Consider the following 14,773-nt stretch of genomic DNA (forward strand, 5'->3'; position numbering starts at 1 on the left):
TGGGCGCGAGGGGGCGTGGCCGGCGAGGGGGCGGGGCCGGGGCCGGGGCGGGGCCTCCTCGTGGGCGGGGCCTCCTGGAGTTCCGGAGTCGAGTCGCCCGCCGCCTGGGCCCCGAGCAGAGATGCAGCCGCCGCCCCGGAAAGTGAGCTGGGCCTGGGAATGGGGTCTCCTGGCGGGCTGGCGGTGCGGAGGGGTCGCCGAGGGCACCGGGCACCCGACCCGGGGTGGAAGGAGTCAGAGCCTAACCCAGAATGCCCGGGGGAAGCAGCCCAGCCCCTCCCCGGCCCCGCCCCCTCGCCGCTCCCCGGGCCGTGTTTTCAGGTTTCCCAGCCGGTGGGGTGTCTTTATTCTCGCCCCTTCATCCCACAGGTGAAGCCGGCCCAGGAGGTGAAGCTCCGCTTCCTGGAGCAACTGAGCATCCTTCAGATCCGGCAGCAGAGGGAGGCGGATCTGCTGGAGGACGTCAGGTAGCCGCTGACCCCACCTTCTCAGAGCCCCTCGTTCGTCCTAGCAGAAAGCCCCCCTCCCCCCACCATCACCCCCCCACCCCCCCTCCAACACACAACTGCCTGCTGGGGGTGGGGAGACGGGGGTAAAGAGCTCATCCACAGTCGGCTCCAGATACTGCAGGCACGCATGTCTACATAAACAGAGGGTGGACCCTCCCTCAACTCCCGGACCCCTCCCCACGCCACTCTCCCGACCCCCACAGTCCACCTCAGGGGAAAACCCCCTCCCTCTCCCAGACCTGTTGGAAGGCGGGCGGACACCGTACCCAGACCCCCCCTTCCCCCTCCCCCATCAGTCCTCACTTCCAAGCCCACAGAGGATCCTTCACCGGTGGGGAGGATTCTGCTGGAGCTCTGAGCAAGGTGAAGAGTCTGTCCTGGGTTGCGGCTGCCCGAGGTGATCTCAAGGACTCGGTTTTTTCAGCCCCGTTCCCTCAGGGTGTAGTCACAGTCCGGGCTGGCTCCTTTCTTCCTCCAGCTCAGGCTGAGAAAGGATTTAGGGCCGGAGAGCAGGACCACATAGAAGTCCCTCTTCTTTCCCCAATCCCCGCAGATCGTACAGCAAGCAGAGAGCAGCCATTGAACGGGAGTATGGGCAGGTATGGGACTCTTCTTTGTATCTTCCCTCCCGTTCTGGCAGTGTCCCTCTCTAATTATGATCAAGAGCAAATGCCTAGAGTCATTAGATGTGTCCTTGGGCAAGTTGGTTAACATCCCTTGCCCTCAGTTTCCTTCTCTGTAAAATGGGAACAATAATAATACCAAAATTTCACGTAGGATTGTTGTAAAGAGTAAATAAGTCAGTTAACTCAGAAGGTATTTGGCAAAGCAGGTAGTATATATTATGCATCCCAAGAATGATGTTATACTTTGGGCCCAAATTCAGCAGTTGGGGTGAGTCTTGGAAGAGGACCTGGATTTGATGGTTTTCTCCCCAGGCACTCCAGAAGCTGGCCGGGCCATTCCTGAAGCGGGAAGGGCAGCGGAGCGGGGAGACGGACAGCAGGTGAGTCTTACAGGGGTGCTCAGCCCCAGAGACCTGTGGGGAGGAAGGACTAGTGAGGGGACAGGGCACGTGAGCTGTAGGTAGAGCTGACACAGCAGGAGAGGAGCTGACCCAGCAAGGACACTGTGGGTAGGGGCGGAGGGCATGAGTGAGCTTGTGGCTAAGCTAATGGGCTGATCGATTGATGGGCTCCCAGACGAAGGGGGAAGGGAAATCACTCCATCTCCCATGGTGTTGGGGAGGGGGTGTCTTGTGAAGCTACGGAGTGCTCCTCTCTTCAACGCAGACTTTCTCTGGGGAGGGACAGGACAGTGTTTGGTGCCTGGCGCTGCCTGCTGGATGCCACCATGGCTGCGGGCCAAACCCGACTCCAGGCGGCTGACCGATACCGTGACCTAGCAGGGGGCACAGGGCGGAGTGCCAAGGAGCAGGTGCTTCGGAAGGTATGGCTTAGTGGATGAGGTAAAGGAAACCTCATTTGAGAGTGGAGGGGATCGGGGTCGAGACCTTGTGTGCCCATGCTGCTAGGGGACAGAGAGCCTCCAGAGAGCGCAGGCCGAGGTGCTGCAGTCTGTCCGGGAGCTGAGCCGAAGCCGCAAGCTGTATGGACAGCGGGAGCGTGTGTGGGCCTTGGCACAGGAGAAGGCAGCCGATGTCCAGGCCAGGTGGGCTTCATGACTTGAAGTGGGGGGTGGGGTGGGGTGGAGTGGCAGTAAATCATTCAAGTTGGGGCTGACCAGGACTCCTTTCCCTTGCTGGCACAGGTTGAACCGAAGTGACCATGGCATCTTCCACTCTCGGACTAGTCTCCAGAAACTGAGCACCAAGGTTAGGGGAAATGAAGGCATCAGCTAGAGTACTCTAGTGGTTGGGAATCCAAAGACCCCATGTTGAACCCAGGCTCCCCAACTTCCTAGATGGGAGATTGTGGTTAGCTTACTTGATTTCCCTGAGCGGAATTTCTTCATGTATACAATGGAAACAATGCCTTTATCTTTTTCATTCTTTCTGCCTTCATGGCCTGGGGGAGGGAGCTAGGCATACATGATCAGATTAGGATGGAAGTAAAACTAGGTAGTAGAGGGGTGTGATTTAGAGAAAAGGCCTTTCTAAATGGGTCACATGAGTGTCAAGAAGGACTGATCCTTGGTGGAAGAATATGTTAGCGAGAAGCAATGGTGAGTCCCGAGAGTAACTTTGGCTCAAGGAACTATGAGAATACTAGTATGCCCAGAGAACTGTGAGCAAGGGACAAGCACTTGAAAGGAAGTAAGGAAAGTTGGAAGTGATAGCTCATGTTGGACCTGGTAGACCAATGTAAGGAACAGTTTGGATTTTATTTTAAATGTATGCAGAAGCTACTGGAACATTTGTGTGTGAGTGTGTGTGTGTGTGTGCACGCGCGCTGGTACTGCTGCTGTGCTACTTGAACCACAGCTCTACTTCTGAATTTTTGGTGGTTAATTGAAGATAAGAGTCTCACCTTCCTGCCTGAGCTGGCTTTAAACAGTGAGCCTCAGATCTCAGCCTCCTGAGTTGCTAGGATTACAGGTGTGAGCCACCAATGCCCAGCTGCCACTAGAGGATTTAAGCCAGAGTGGTATATAACATTTTTAGTATATTGCCAGGCGTGCAGTAAGCTCTCAGTGTGAGAATCTCTTGTGGACCTGGGTTTTGGGTTAACCTCGGAAGGACCCCACAGGTTCAGAGCTCCCTGCTGACTCTTTTTTTTTTTTTTTTTTTTTTTTTTGGGCCAGTCCTGGGCCTTGGACTCAGGGCCTGAGCACTGTCCCTGGCTTCTTCCCGCTCAAGGCTAGCACTCCGCCACTTGAGCCACAGCGCCACTTCTGGCCGTTTTCTGTATATGTGGTGCTGGGGAATCGAACCTAGGGCCTCATGTATCCGAGGCAGGCACTCTTGCCACTAGGCTATATCCCCAGCCCCCTGCTGACTCTTCTTTCCTTCTTCTAGCTCTCTGTCCAGTCAGCCCAGTACTCCCAGCAGCTGAGAGCAGCCCGTAATGAGTATCTGCTGAATTTAGTGGCCACCAATGCCCACCTTGACCACTACTACCAAGAGGAACTGCCAGCTCTGCTCAAGGCCAGTCCTACCCCAGATTACCCTTGCTCCTCAGCAAAAGGAGAGGCTCCCCACTTGCCAGGTCCCCTGAGGCTGGGTGGTGGTGCCAAGGACTTCACTTGCTTAGAGTTAGTACAAGATATATATTTGAATTCAGGTTCTGCTTCTAGCTGGCTTTATGATGCAGGGCACTTAAACTCCATGGAACCCCCACATTCTTCATTAACATGAACCCCAGGTCTGCTGATGTTATAACATTCATGAGGTTTAAAGAGAATTGATGGGAATATGTTTCTTTTCTTTAATCAGTCATGGGGCTTGATCTCAGAGTTTGGGCTCTATCCCTGAGTTCTTTTTGCTCAAGGCTAGTGCCACAGCACCACTTCTGGTTTCTGGTGGTTAGTTGGAGATAAGAGTCTCATGAACTGTCCTGCCCGGGCTGGCTTTGAGCTGTGATCCTCAGATCTCAGTAGCTCCTGAGTAGCTCCTGAGTAGCTAGGAATACAGGCCTGAGCCACTGGTGCTTGGCTCAAAGTGTTTCTTAAGGGGCTGGGGATATAGCCTAGTGGCAAGAGTGCCTGCCTCGGATACACGAGGCCCTAGGTTCGATTCCCCAGCACCACATATACAGAAAACGGCCAGAAGTGGCGCTGTGGCTCAAGTGGCAGAGTGCTAGCCTTGAGCAAAAAGAAGCCAGGGACAGTGCTCAGGCCCTGAGTCCAAGGCCCAGGACTGGCAAAAAAAAAAAAAAAAAGTGTTTCTTAAACTGTTGAGTGCTGTACATCATGAGGGCCTAAGACTAGAAGCAGCAGTGCATGTTGTTCTGCCCCCCGCCCTGTCCCCCCCCTTCCTGTCCTTTATGCCCATCTCCTGTCCGAACCTGGACAGCCTTCCAGTGGGGACCTGGAGAAGGTGGTGTGAGTATCCTGGGGTTTTCTCCAGGCCTTGGTAAGCGAGCTGTCCGAGCACTTGAGAGACCCCCTGACCTTACTGAGCCGCACTGAGCAGGAAGCTGCAGAGATGGTCCTGGAACACGCCCGCCACGGAGGACAGACCACGTCTCAGGTGAGGGCTGGGGCTTGTGCAAGCTCTTCAGCAATCCCTTCCGTTGTTACTGTGGGCCTGTCCCATTCCTTCTCATGTGTCCTCTTCCTACCAGGAGGTGCGGGGGACTGTGTGGGAGAGGGTGTCAGTGAGTGGCTGTGCCTTTTTCCCTCCCTAGGTAAACTGGGAGCAGGATGTCAAGTTGTTTCTTCAGGAGCCTGGCGTCTTTTCTCCCACCCCACCTCAGCAGTTTCAGCCAGCTGGGGCTGATCAGGTGAAAGTTCCCGGCTTGTTGCGCCAGGCCACCTGTCCATGTGTGGTTACACTTGTCCTGAGTTCCTAAACTCAGTGGCTGTTAAACTTTGGGCTTCAGAATTCCAGTTTCCCTCCTTTCCTCCCTTGAGGACATACAAACACACCTCAAAATTCAGTCACTTCCCTGCACTCTCCTCTTTGTCTGGTCCTTCAATCCTGATCCTATTCTTGGGTCTGTGTTCATACCAATGTACACTTGTGTCCACAGTCACAGCTGTCTACCCGTTTCCTCGCACCTGTCCTTGACCTGTCCTTGAGAGGTGGAAGGAGAGAGCTGGTGAGAATGAGGGCCTTACATTCTCCTCACAGCACCCCCCTGTCCATTCAGGTGTGTTCGCTGGAGCAAGGAGCAGGAGACCTGGCTGCGGAGAGTGGCCTGGAGCAGGAGATCCAGCGTTGGGCAGCTCGGGCTGCCCGAGACTACAAGATCCAACACCATGGGCATCGGGTGAGGGGGGGGGTGGGGTGCAGGTGCCATGGGCGGGCAAGAAATGCTGAGAGATGGGGATCCCGGTATCACTGGGGGTGTCAAGAGGCTATAGACAGGCTAGGGGGAAGGGCATTTAACACAACGGTGTGACACAGTGGTTAAGAGCACAGCCTTCAGCGGTAGAGCGACCTAGGTTCAGATGAAATCTGCTGCTTGCCAGCTCTGTAACCCTGGGTGAAGGAGTGACTTCACCTCTCTGGACTTCAGTTTCCTCATCACTAAACTGGAGCCAGTCCTAACACCTACCTCCCCGGGGAAGATAAATGACGGGCTGCAATGATGCAACTAGCCAAGTGCTAGGTCCAGAGTAAGTTGTGGCCCCACAGTACTTCCCCCCCACTTCTGCCTTCCTCGCCGTCACCAGGTGCTGCAGCGACTGGAACAGAGGCGGCAGCAGGCTCCGGAGCGGGAAGCCCCAGGCATCGAACAGAGGCTGCAGGAAGTGAAGGAGAGCATCCGCCGGGCGCAGGTGAGGCGCGGCCCTAGGCTCTGCCCCACGGAGATCCCACCTCCTCAGTCGGCTCCCTCCGAGAGGGGAAGCAGAGGGCGCACCCCGCTGGCCAGGTTCCACCAAGCCCCCTTTTCCTCCTGTCAGGTGAGCCAGGTGAAGGGGGCTGCCCGGCTGGCCCTGCTGCAGGGGGCTGGCCTGGACGTTCAGCTCTGGTTGAAGCCAGCCATGACCCAGGCCCAGGATGAGGTGGAGCAGGAGCGAAGGCTCAGCGAGGCAAGGCTGTCCCAGAGGGACCTCTCCCCCACGGTAAGTTCCTCCCCGCCCCTCACTGTACACACCTAGGAGGGAAAAAGTTTGCAGCTGAAGGCAGACGCCCTGAAATGGGAGTCACAGCGGTACCTGACCCAGAGAGCTGTTGTAAGGCTTAGATGAAACCGTTCATATGAAATTCTCCACAGGTTTCTGGCATAGAGAATCCTCAATAATTATTTCCCCCTGTAGTACTGGGGATTGAACCCAGGACCTTATACTTTACTAATCCCTAATACACTTGAGCTAATCCCTCCATAAACTTTTACTATGAGTGTAATATGGTGGTGAAGAACCAAGGTTCTGGGAGCACCCTGTGGATGACTTTAGTACCAGCCACTTACTGGCCGATGACCTTGGAAACTGACTTAACCAAGCCTTAGTGCCTTCAAAAGTAATATGCGGTCAGTAGTTGTGCAAAATAATACCAGGTTCATATCATCTCTTTTCTGTAGAGGAATTTTATGAAGATTAAGCAATATGTATATAAATATGTATAAATAATTATATATACATACACACATGTGTGTGTATATAACAAATATTATATAAATGTAAACATACTTAGTACAGTGCTTCCAGGCCCCGGTGGCTCACGTCTGTAATCCTAGCTACTCAGGATGCTGAGATATAAGGATCACAGTTTGCAGCTAGCTCAGGATTACAAATCGAAGAGACGTTTATCTCCAATTAGCAAAAATACAGAAGTGGAGACATGGCTTGAGTGGTAGAGTAAAGCAGTCTTGAGCAGGAAAAGCTGAGCGAGAATGTGAGGCCCTGAATCCAAGCCACAGCGTCAGCCACAAAACAAAAAAGATCCTTTGCGTTGTGTTGTGCACACATTACGTGCTCAATGGTAAGTAGCATTATTCAGTCTCACCCTGCTCTGTGGTGGTGCTCTGTGATCGTGAGAGTGGATGGCTGGTCGGGAGATTCAGCCTTCAGGACAATGCCTCGTGTGTTTGAGATCCGGTGGGGGAGTTCTTGAGCAGGGGCTCCACGATGGACAGGCTCTTTACCCCCTGCAGGCGGAGGATGTGGAGCTTTCTGACTTTGACGAATGTGAGGAGACTGGGGAGCTTTTTGAGGAGCCTGCCCCCCCAGCCCTGGCTACCAGGCCCCTCCCCTGCCCAGCTCATGTGGTGTTTGGCTATCAGGTACAAAGAGGGGTTATGGGACTTCCGATGGGCAAGAGTGGGGGTTCGGCCAGCTCTTGAGTTTTTCCTCGTGGGACTCAGGCAGGGCATGAGGATGAACTCACCATCATGGAGGGCGAGTGGCTGGAGGTCGTAGAGGAGGGAGATGCTGAAGAATGGGTTAAGGTGGGTATGCACTTCTGGTTAGGATCTTGGTTTGGGGGTCATTGGGAGGGCTCCTCTGTGGCCTGCTGGGCCCTCTCCTGCCCTCCCTCCACTCAGAAGGCTGTTTCAAGACCAGTCTGATACGTTCACCTTGCTGGGCAAACAGGCTCGGAACCAGCACGGTGCGGTGGGCTTTGTTCCGGAGCGGTACCTCAACTTCCCGGATCTGTCCCTGTCTGAGAGCAGCCATGACAGTAACAATCGACTGGGGGCAGAACCCACTGGTGAGAAAGGGGAATTCTGGGGACGGGTCCCCTGAGTGTGGAGACAGATTGTTAGGTGGTGCGGGCCTTCTCTCACCGCCTCCTCTGGCGTCTACAGCATTCTTGGCCCGTGCCCTGTACAGTTACACTGGACAGAGTGAAGAGGAGCTGAGCTTCCCCGAGGGCGCGCTCATCCGCCTGCTGCCCAGGGCCCAAGACGGAGTGGACGACGGCTTCTGGAGGGGAGAATTGGGGGGCCATGTTGGAGTGTTCCCCTCCTTGCTGGTGGAGGAGCTGCTTGGTCCCCCAGGACCACCTGAACTCTCAGACTCTGAACAGGTGAGGCCTCGTTTTTCCTGGGTCCCCAGGTATCTCTGGGTTAAAGCCTTGTGTTTAACTTAATGCCCCGCTATTCTCCCCAGGATTTCCTCCTATGGTGACTTAGGTCTCTCTCTAGCCTCTGGGCAGGTGAAAGAGAAACCAGGGCAAGCTTCCTAGGAATCCAGAGGCTTTTAGTGCTGGTTAGACCTCAGTTCAGATTTCTACCCCAGGACCTTGGGCAGTGATCTTAGGCAACCTCTCTGAGCTTATTTTCTGTGTAAAATGGATGTAATAGCTGTTTCATCAGTCTCACCATCACGAATAGAAGTATACCTCTTATCCCCATAGCACACAGAAAGTACTTAAATCTGTATCTTTTTCCCCACGCTATAGAGGAAGGACTTAACAGTGGGAGTCAGGAGACCTGGATTGTAGCCGGCACTCTGCCACTAACTGACCCTGTGGTCTTGGACAGATTGCTTACCCTAATCTTCCCTCTAACATAGGAGTCATAAAAATACTTAGTGATGAAGGGTGAGCGAGTATATGGGCAGTGCTAGCAAAAATGCCTGCAACATAGCACATCATCTTCAACACACATTGGCTGTTGAAATAGGTATTAGAACCCCAGCCTGAATATAAACATTGGGCCACTTTCTATCTTGGGAAGTGATAGGAGAGAAATTGCAGATGGGAGAAAAGCTGGTGAAACCTTCCCAGGCTAGGAATAACTCCGTGCTCATGCTGTCCCCAGATGCTGCCGTCTCCTTCCCCTCCCAGTTTCTCCCCTCCTGCCCCCACCTGTGCCTTGCGTGGACTCTCTGCACCTGCCCTGCCTGGGGGTGAGTAGGACTTGGGGGGTTCTATAGTGATAAGAGAGGGGAAGAGAAGTGTGGACCGTAAGGACACATGGCTTTGTTGTTGGCCCTCACTACACCTTGCAGGAAGCTCCACTGCAGGTGAGTGGGAAGAAGAGGTTGGGATTTGGAGTGAGGCTGACCTGGTCGAACTCCTGTTCCACCTGTCTGTTCCTTGTTACTATGTTCTTTTGAGTTTTTTAAAAAAAAAAGATGTTTCTAGCCAGGCACTGGTGGCTCACGCCTATAATTCTAGGCTACTCAGGAGGCTGACATCTGAGGATTGTGGTTTGAAACCAGCCTGGGCAGGAAAGTCTTGGAGGCTCTTATCTCCAGTAAACAACTCAAAAAAGTTGGAAGTGGAGCGGTGGCTCAAATGGTAGAGTGATAGCCTTGAGGAAAAAAAAAAGCCCAGGGACAGTTCCCAGGCCCTGAGTTCTTGAATTCAAGTTCAAGAATTCTGGACAAGTACCAGAAAAAAACAAAAACAAAAAAATCCCTGATGTTGTGCTTGGTACATAGTAAACATTCAGATAGTAGTTGTGTCTTATTTAAAAATGTATGTCTTCTCCCACTACATTTTCCTAGAAATGTACCATTTACTCTTAGTATCTTTGAACCTTAAAAATACCTAGCTTTCTTTTATTTATTTTCTTTTTTTTTTTTTGTGGTTCTGGGAATCAAACCCAGAGCCTTACACATACTGAGAAAGAGCTTCTACTATTTTTTTTTTTTTTTTTTTTGTCAGTCCTGGGCCTTAGTCTCAGGGCCTGAGCACTGTCTCTGGCTTCTTTTTGCTCAAGGCTAGCACTCTGCCACTTGAGCCACAGCGCCACTTCTGGTTGTTTTCTATATATGTGGTGCTGGGGAATTGAACTCAGGGCTTCATGTATACGAGGCAAGCACTTTTGCCACTAGGCCATATTCCCAGCCCCAGCTTCTACTATTAAACCTAGTCCCCAGCCCCCTTTTCCCTTTTCCTTCTGGAATGCCCATCTTTTCTATAACCTTCTAGACTTTCTCCTTCTCCACAGAGGCGCCGTCTCTGGTCCTCTGGAGTTAACCATCTCCAACCACATCTGGCTCACTTAAGTCACTGTGTACGTTGCTGTTTCATAATTGGGTTTCCGAGAGCTATTGGGGAGAGCTGTATCTCCCACCTCTTTTTTCTTTTGGTACTTCAGGCAGAGCTGATTATATAGCAGTTGCCCAATACGTGTTGAGGGTGGATGGATGGGTTTTGTGACTGAGGTTCATTACTAAAGTAATGATAAAGTGTTACTTCCCTAAGTGCTGGAGATGCAGGATTGCACAATGCCTGAAGACTAACTCTTGGTTCTTGTTACCAGACATAGCCCTAGACGGTTCCAAAGCCTTGGACTGTCCTGGACCCCTGGATATGATGGTACCTCGACTCAGGCCGGTAAGAGCCTCTGCCTTAGTGGGAACTGCAAAGGGGTCATTCCAACTGGTCCTATTTTGTCTGCTGGGCTAAAGAATGGACAATGATATCCCCAAGGGCGGACTCAGAAGCACTAACTTCGTGCTCCCTACAGATGCGTCCACCACCTCCCCCGCCAGCGAAAGCTCCGGATCCTGGCCACCCAGATCACCTCACCTGAAGGCCAGGGGAACCACTGCCCCATCCCCATGCTGTCAGAGACCACCCCCTCAAGGATCTGGAGCGACACAGCCGAAAGCCTAGAATCTCCTGTGTCTACTCTTTACCTCCAAGGAAACTTGCTCTTCCCCTTTTCTGGGGCTAGAATCGACTCTTCTTTTCCACTGTGCTCTTGACATTCCTAGGGCTGGAACTACCCTTCTTGTCTTCTGCCATCACCCCAGCTCTAGAATGGTTAAATACCCCCAAAATCTCTGGGGCTGGAACCCACTCCCCAAAGTCTTGAGTGGTTCTAGCCCATCTCCATCTCCACCTTGGTTTATGGCCCATCCTGGTCTGGATGCCAGGGTTGCTAGGCTTAGTGCCAGGAGAGGAGCAGGCCTTGGAAGTCAGAAGGAGCTGGAGCCAGTATGTGAAGCAGCTGTAATGGTCTGAGCGGATTTATTGAGTGAATAAAGGGCACGAAATCCCAGCCAGGTCTTGAGACGCTAGCGCCAAGAGGGCAGGGAGCCTACGGTGCTATTGCTGTAGGGGCCCACCTAGGGCAAAGGCCTGGTCCCAGCTGCCACTCTCTAGCATGTGGAGTGGGGCATTGGAGAAGAGACAGGCCAGGCATCCTGCTGTCAGGTCGAAGAGGGGTATGAGACCGAGGGGCCAGAGTATGGGGGTGAGGAGAGGGGATTTCTGAGGTCCCTCAGCCTGAGACCATGCAACTCCAGGTAGAAGTAGAGCTGGTCCCTCAACTGAGGGGCTGTGCTGTCCAGGGGAGAGGCGGGTCTTCATGCCCCCTGTCCCCCGGTCCTGCCAGCTGGTAGTCAGTCCATCAGCACAGTGAAGAATGAGGCTTGGAGGAGAGGAAGGGGAACAGTGTTGCTTCCCGTTCTGTCCTCGCCTTCCCCAGCGGTTGCAGGACGTTTCCTGATCCCTGGAGCCCCCCCCCCCCCCAGCTAAGAAGTCTGAAGCTTATGTAGTTTAGATAGAAGGTGGAGGGATGAGATTACCTGATGGGGGTCCCAGGCCGACTCACCTCACATACCCCCTGCTCCCTGTGGTAGAGATACCTAGAGGTGTAGGTGGGTCATAATTAGTGCTCATCAGAAGATGGCAATAAGCCCATGGCAGCCCTGGCCATTGTTCCTCCTACCTGCTGATCTGAGGTATCCAGTTTGCTTGGCTCTCCATTTTCTTCTTGACTAGGCATCCCTGAGCTTGGGCCCCTCCCTCTGGCCCCTGGTGTTGGTTCTGCAGAGGCTCCAGGATTCCCCTCAAGTGCAGAAGGGACTGGGTTGGTATCCCTGAGTCCTCCATTCTGCACCAGGGGGCTGGCTAGGTCCTGGGGCTGGGGCTCTTCAGGGGGTAGCCTCTCAACAGGTATCCCTGTCCTGGATTGCCCTCCTCCAGACCCTTGACCACTCCCTGGGTCCTGTCCCCCACCAGAGCCCCAGCTTCTGTCCGTGGGGGAACCATCACGATGCTCGTGTAGCCCATAACGCTTCTCAATGTGTGTCACTCGGAATCTAGGAGAGGAGAGAATACTGGGGCTTAGGCCCACAACTCAGCAGGCAGCTGAGCCTAGCCCTCCAACCAGACATCCTGGGTTTGATGGCCACTTCCCTCTGACCTCTGGGGCAGGGGAGGCTTTCTCAGATGGTGAGGCAAATTGTGCAGCTGGACCCTTGGTGCAGTTCCCAGTCCAAAAAGAAAAGAGCTGGGGCTCATCTTTTGGGGTCAGGTGCCTTATTATTGGGCCTCCCCCCCACCTCAGCCTCCCTTTTTCCTGGGGCACTACATTCCCACCTTCCCACTGAGAACACAGTGGTCTCCCCAGTCCGGGGCCGGCTTTTTCCTTCCTTAGAGCGTCCCTGGCGGACAAGCGGGGGCCTCTTGCCGCGGCTGCAATGGATGCAAGGGGCTGCGGAGCCCAGATGCACGGTGTGATGGTGGGAGGGAGCTCCGTCCTGCAGGCTGGAAGTGGCGTCCACGCTGGATAGTAGGGAGGAGAGCAGAAACTGTATCTCCATTTCCCTTTCTGTTCTCTCCCCTCGTTATTTTAGCATGCCTCTAGAAGCCCCTAATTCCCCAATCCTTTTGTTTTAATCTAATAAATTCGACATTAAGATATGAACGACCATGTGTCCTTCCTTCCATCCCTGTTTGCCAGAAGAGGCTAATGCTTAACTCCAAAGAGTTGTGGATGCTAGCCTTGATGACACCTAGATGGCAGGTACGGTTTGAAGGACTTGGAATGTCTACGAAACTTGTTTCTTCCTACGTTCTAGGCAGCCTTGCTTTCCTCCCCGCTCCCCATCCCAAACATGCAAGGATACTAGGATAGGACTGTGCTGGAGGAGAGGGTACTCTCCAAGGCAAGCTAGGTCATGCTGGCCCTTGTTTCCAGCTCACCTGGACAGCTGCACTGTCCCTTCTCCTTCACTGTCCCCCAGCATCTCCTTCAAGGCCTCAGCATTGGCTGAGGGGGGGAAGGGAAAGAGGGAGTCAGTGGAGGTGGAGGTCAGGGCAAGAGAAAGTCAAAGTGGGGGGTAGCGAGGGGCCAGCCTCTACTCACCTTCATTTTGGATGATGCAGCGCACAATCCTCTCTACCGTGTCCTCATTCACGTCATCGTCCTCGGCTGAAGGATGAAAGAGGTTGGCAAGAAAGCAAGAAGTGAGTCAGCTTTAGGGGAGCATGACCTCATGGCCTCCATGGCCAATTGATTGCTCAAGATATCTCTTTACCTATTTGCCACCATGCTGGGCTTTAGCATTTCAGGGGCCATAGAGATGGGGAAGTCAATGGGAGGCCAGGAGTACCAGCAAGGAGCAGCAGACTGCTCCTGCCCCAGCCGCTTTCTCTAGCCTGGCTTTCAGGGCGCTATCATCTACTCAATGACTTAAGAATGCATGGCTAGGTTTCCTATGGGCCTGATCAGGGTTTGGCTTCGGTCTGGTCTGTGTGGGTCAAGGAGGCAGAAGGAAAGGAGCTCAGGCAGAATGTCGACGGGGGGCCAGGGTTCCAGGCTGTTCACTCACGGAGCTGGAGCTGGGCGTCGTCAGGCTCCGAGCCCCTAGACGTGCGACAGCGGTAGCCTTTCTTCTTCAGCACGTGGCAGATCATGAAGCCTACAAGGCCCATGAGGAAGAAGACCAGCACGAGCAGGAAGAGCATGTACAGTCCATGTTGGGGCGGCTCCAGGTCGGGCTGTGGTTCCGACATGAGGCCCTGGGGGGCGAGCGCGGGCCAGGGCGCCTCCCGGGCTGAGGGGGCTGCGGCTAGGGATGGGGGGTGGGGTATGAATGCGGTTCTCAAGATGCCCCAGGCGGGCCTCGCGGGGGCCACCCCACCCCCTACCCAACCGGGGAGCTGTCCGGGCCCAGGGTGCTGGTCGGCCCAGACCGCCCCGAGGCCCGGGGGGGGGGGGGAGGCGGGGGGTTGGGGGGCAGATGGCAGCCTTTGGCCCCCAACCCGGCCCCACTTTCCCGACGCGCGGACGGGTGCCCCCTTCCAGCTCGTTCCCCGCTCCGCTCCCGTCCCTCCCAAGGACACCGCAGCGACGGAGTCAGCATCCATCCAAACCTCCTCCGCGTCGGCCCGAGCCAGGCCTCCGCCGGGCCCCCTCCTCCCGGGGCCCCCGCATCCCCCCCTCCCCACCCCCCCCCCAAGCCGCGCCGATTCCTCCCACCCGGACCACCGTGCCCACCCGGTACCGACGATCCGGTGCTGGCTCCGGCTCCGGCTCGCGTTCCCGCTCCGGGGGCGTCCTAGTCCGGCTCAGGGCCCCCGACGCCCTCCCGGCGCTCATCCCTTGGTTCCTCCCCCTGCCCCCTTCACAGCCTCACCGGCTCCGAGCTCGTGGCTGCGGACACCCGTGCCGCCGCGGCAGGCGGGGGGAGGGAGGGAAGGATGGCGGCGGACGAGGGCTGCCGGGGAGCCGGGGGGAGCCTCGGGACACTGCGGCCCCGGGGACACGGCCCTGACGGGGCGAGGGCTGGGAGGGGGCCTCCGAAGCCGCCCCGGGCTCCCCAAAGGTCTTCTCCGGCGGCCGGCCCGGGACCCAAGGGCGGAGCGCAGGTGTGCGGGGAGCGTGAGGCTCGCGCGCGGGTGAGCGCCCGGAGGAGGCGCGCGTGACTGCGCCGCCCGCGCCGTCCCCCCAGCCCAGCCCGGCCCGGCCCGGCCCGGGAGCGTGTGCGGCGCCGAGCCCGGGGCC

General features: G+C 55.3%; 3 protein-coding genes across 4 annotated transcripts in view; 2 read left to right on the plus strand and 1 right to left on the minus strand.

The window, feature by feature from the left end:
• Positions 1-3,689, plus strand: part of Arap3 (ArfGAP with RhoGAP domain, ankyrin repeat and PH domain 3) — a 32,241-nt gene extending 28,552 nt beyond the window's left edge. Inside the window, exons 34-35 of the mRNA XM_048331010.1 lie at positions 1,399-1,403; positions 3,677-3,689. The gene's annotated coding sequence lies outside the window, so the exon portion shown is untranslated. The remainder of the gene's footprint in view (positions 1-1,398; positions 1,404-3,676) is intronic.
• On the plus strand, positions 76-11,052 carry Fchsd1 (FCH and double SH3 domains 1). 2 transcript variants are annotated; one of them, XM_048331041.1, is made up of 20 exons: positions 76-142; positions 370-467; positions 1,063-1,108; positions 1,448-1,515; positions 1,817-1,958; positions 2,044-2,180; positions 2,280-2,343; positions 3,487-3,615; positions 4,537-4,659; positions 4,817-4,912; positions 5,282-5,401; positions 5,808-5,912; positions 6,039-6,200; positions 7,232-7,360; positions 7,442-7,525; positions 7,671-7,788; positions 7,886-8,106; positions 8,843-8,930; positions 10,295-10,368; positions 10,502-11,052. In XM_048331041.1, exons 1-20 carry the CDS (start codon positions 122-124, stop codon positions 10,565-10,567), a joined length of 2,091 nt encoding a protein of 696 aa, XP_048186998.1. In that variant the 5' UTR covers positions 76-121; the 3' UTR covers positions 10,568-11,052. The 2 variants fall into 2 exon arrangements, with proteins under 2 accessions (XP_048186998.1, XP_048186999.1); XM_048331042.1 differs by having other exon boundaries at positions 1,823-1,958.
• A 241-nt stretch (positions 11,053-11,293) lies between these two features.
• Rell2 (RELT like 2) lies at positions 11,294-14,568 on the minus strand. Its single transcript, XM_048331046.1, has 8 exons — positions 14,267-14,568; positions 13,599-13,838; positions 13,133-13,198; positions 12,970-13,036; positions 12,364-12,549; positions 11,711-12,083; positions 11,568-11,627; positions 11,294-11,410 (listed from the first exon to the last, which is right to left on the minus strand). Exons 2-7 carry the CDS (start codon positions 13,780-13,782, stop codon positions 11,595-11,597), a joined length of 909 nt encoding a protein of 302 aa, XP_048187003.1. The 5' UTR covers positions 13,783-13,838; positions 14,267-14,568; the 3' UTR covers positions 11,294-11,410; positions 11,568-11,594.
• Positions 14,569-14,773: the final 205 nt, after the last annotated feature.

Source organism: Perognathus longimembris, chromosome 22 (genome assembly GCF_023159225.1).
Source record: "Perognathus longimembris pacificus isolate PPM17 chromosome 22, ASM2315922v1, whole genome shotgun sequence".
NCBI classification, from domain to species: domain Eukaryota; kingdom Metazoa; phylum Chordata; class Mammalia; order Rodentia; family Heteromyidae; genus Perognathus; species Perognathus longimembris.

Coding starts and splice junctions, on each gene's coding strand:
- Fchsd1 (XM_048331041.1), top strand. CDS start 122: ATGCAGCCGCCGCCCCGGAAA. Junction 1,516..1,816: donor AGCGGGGAGACGGACAGCAG/GTGAGTCTTACA, acceptor TTCTCTGGGGAG/GGACAGGACAGTGTTTGGTG. Junction 4,913..5,281: donor AGCCAGCTGGGGCTGATCAG/GTGAAAGTTCCC, acceptor CTGTCCATTCAG/GTGTGTTCGCTGGAGCAAGG.
- Rell2 (XM_048331046.1), bottom strand. CDS start 13,782: ATGTCGGAACCACAGCCCGACCTGGAGCCGCCCCAACATGGACTGTAC. Junction 12,550..12,969: donor GGGACAGTGCAGCTGTCCAG/GTGAGCTGGAAA, acceptor CCTACTATCCAG/CGTGGACGCCACTTCCAGCC. Junction 12,084..12,363: donor ACTGTGTTCTCAGTGGGAAG/GTGGGAATGTAG, acceptor CTCCTCTCCTAG/ATTCCGAGTGACACACATTG.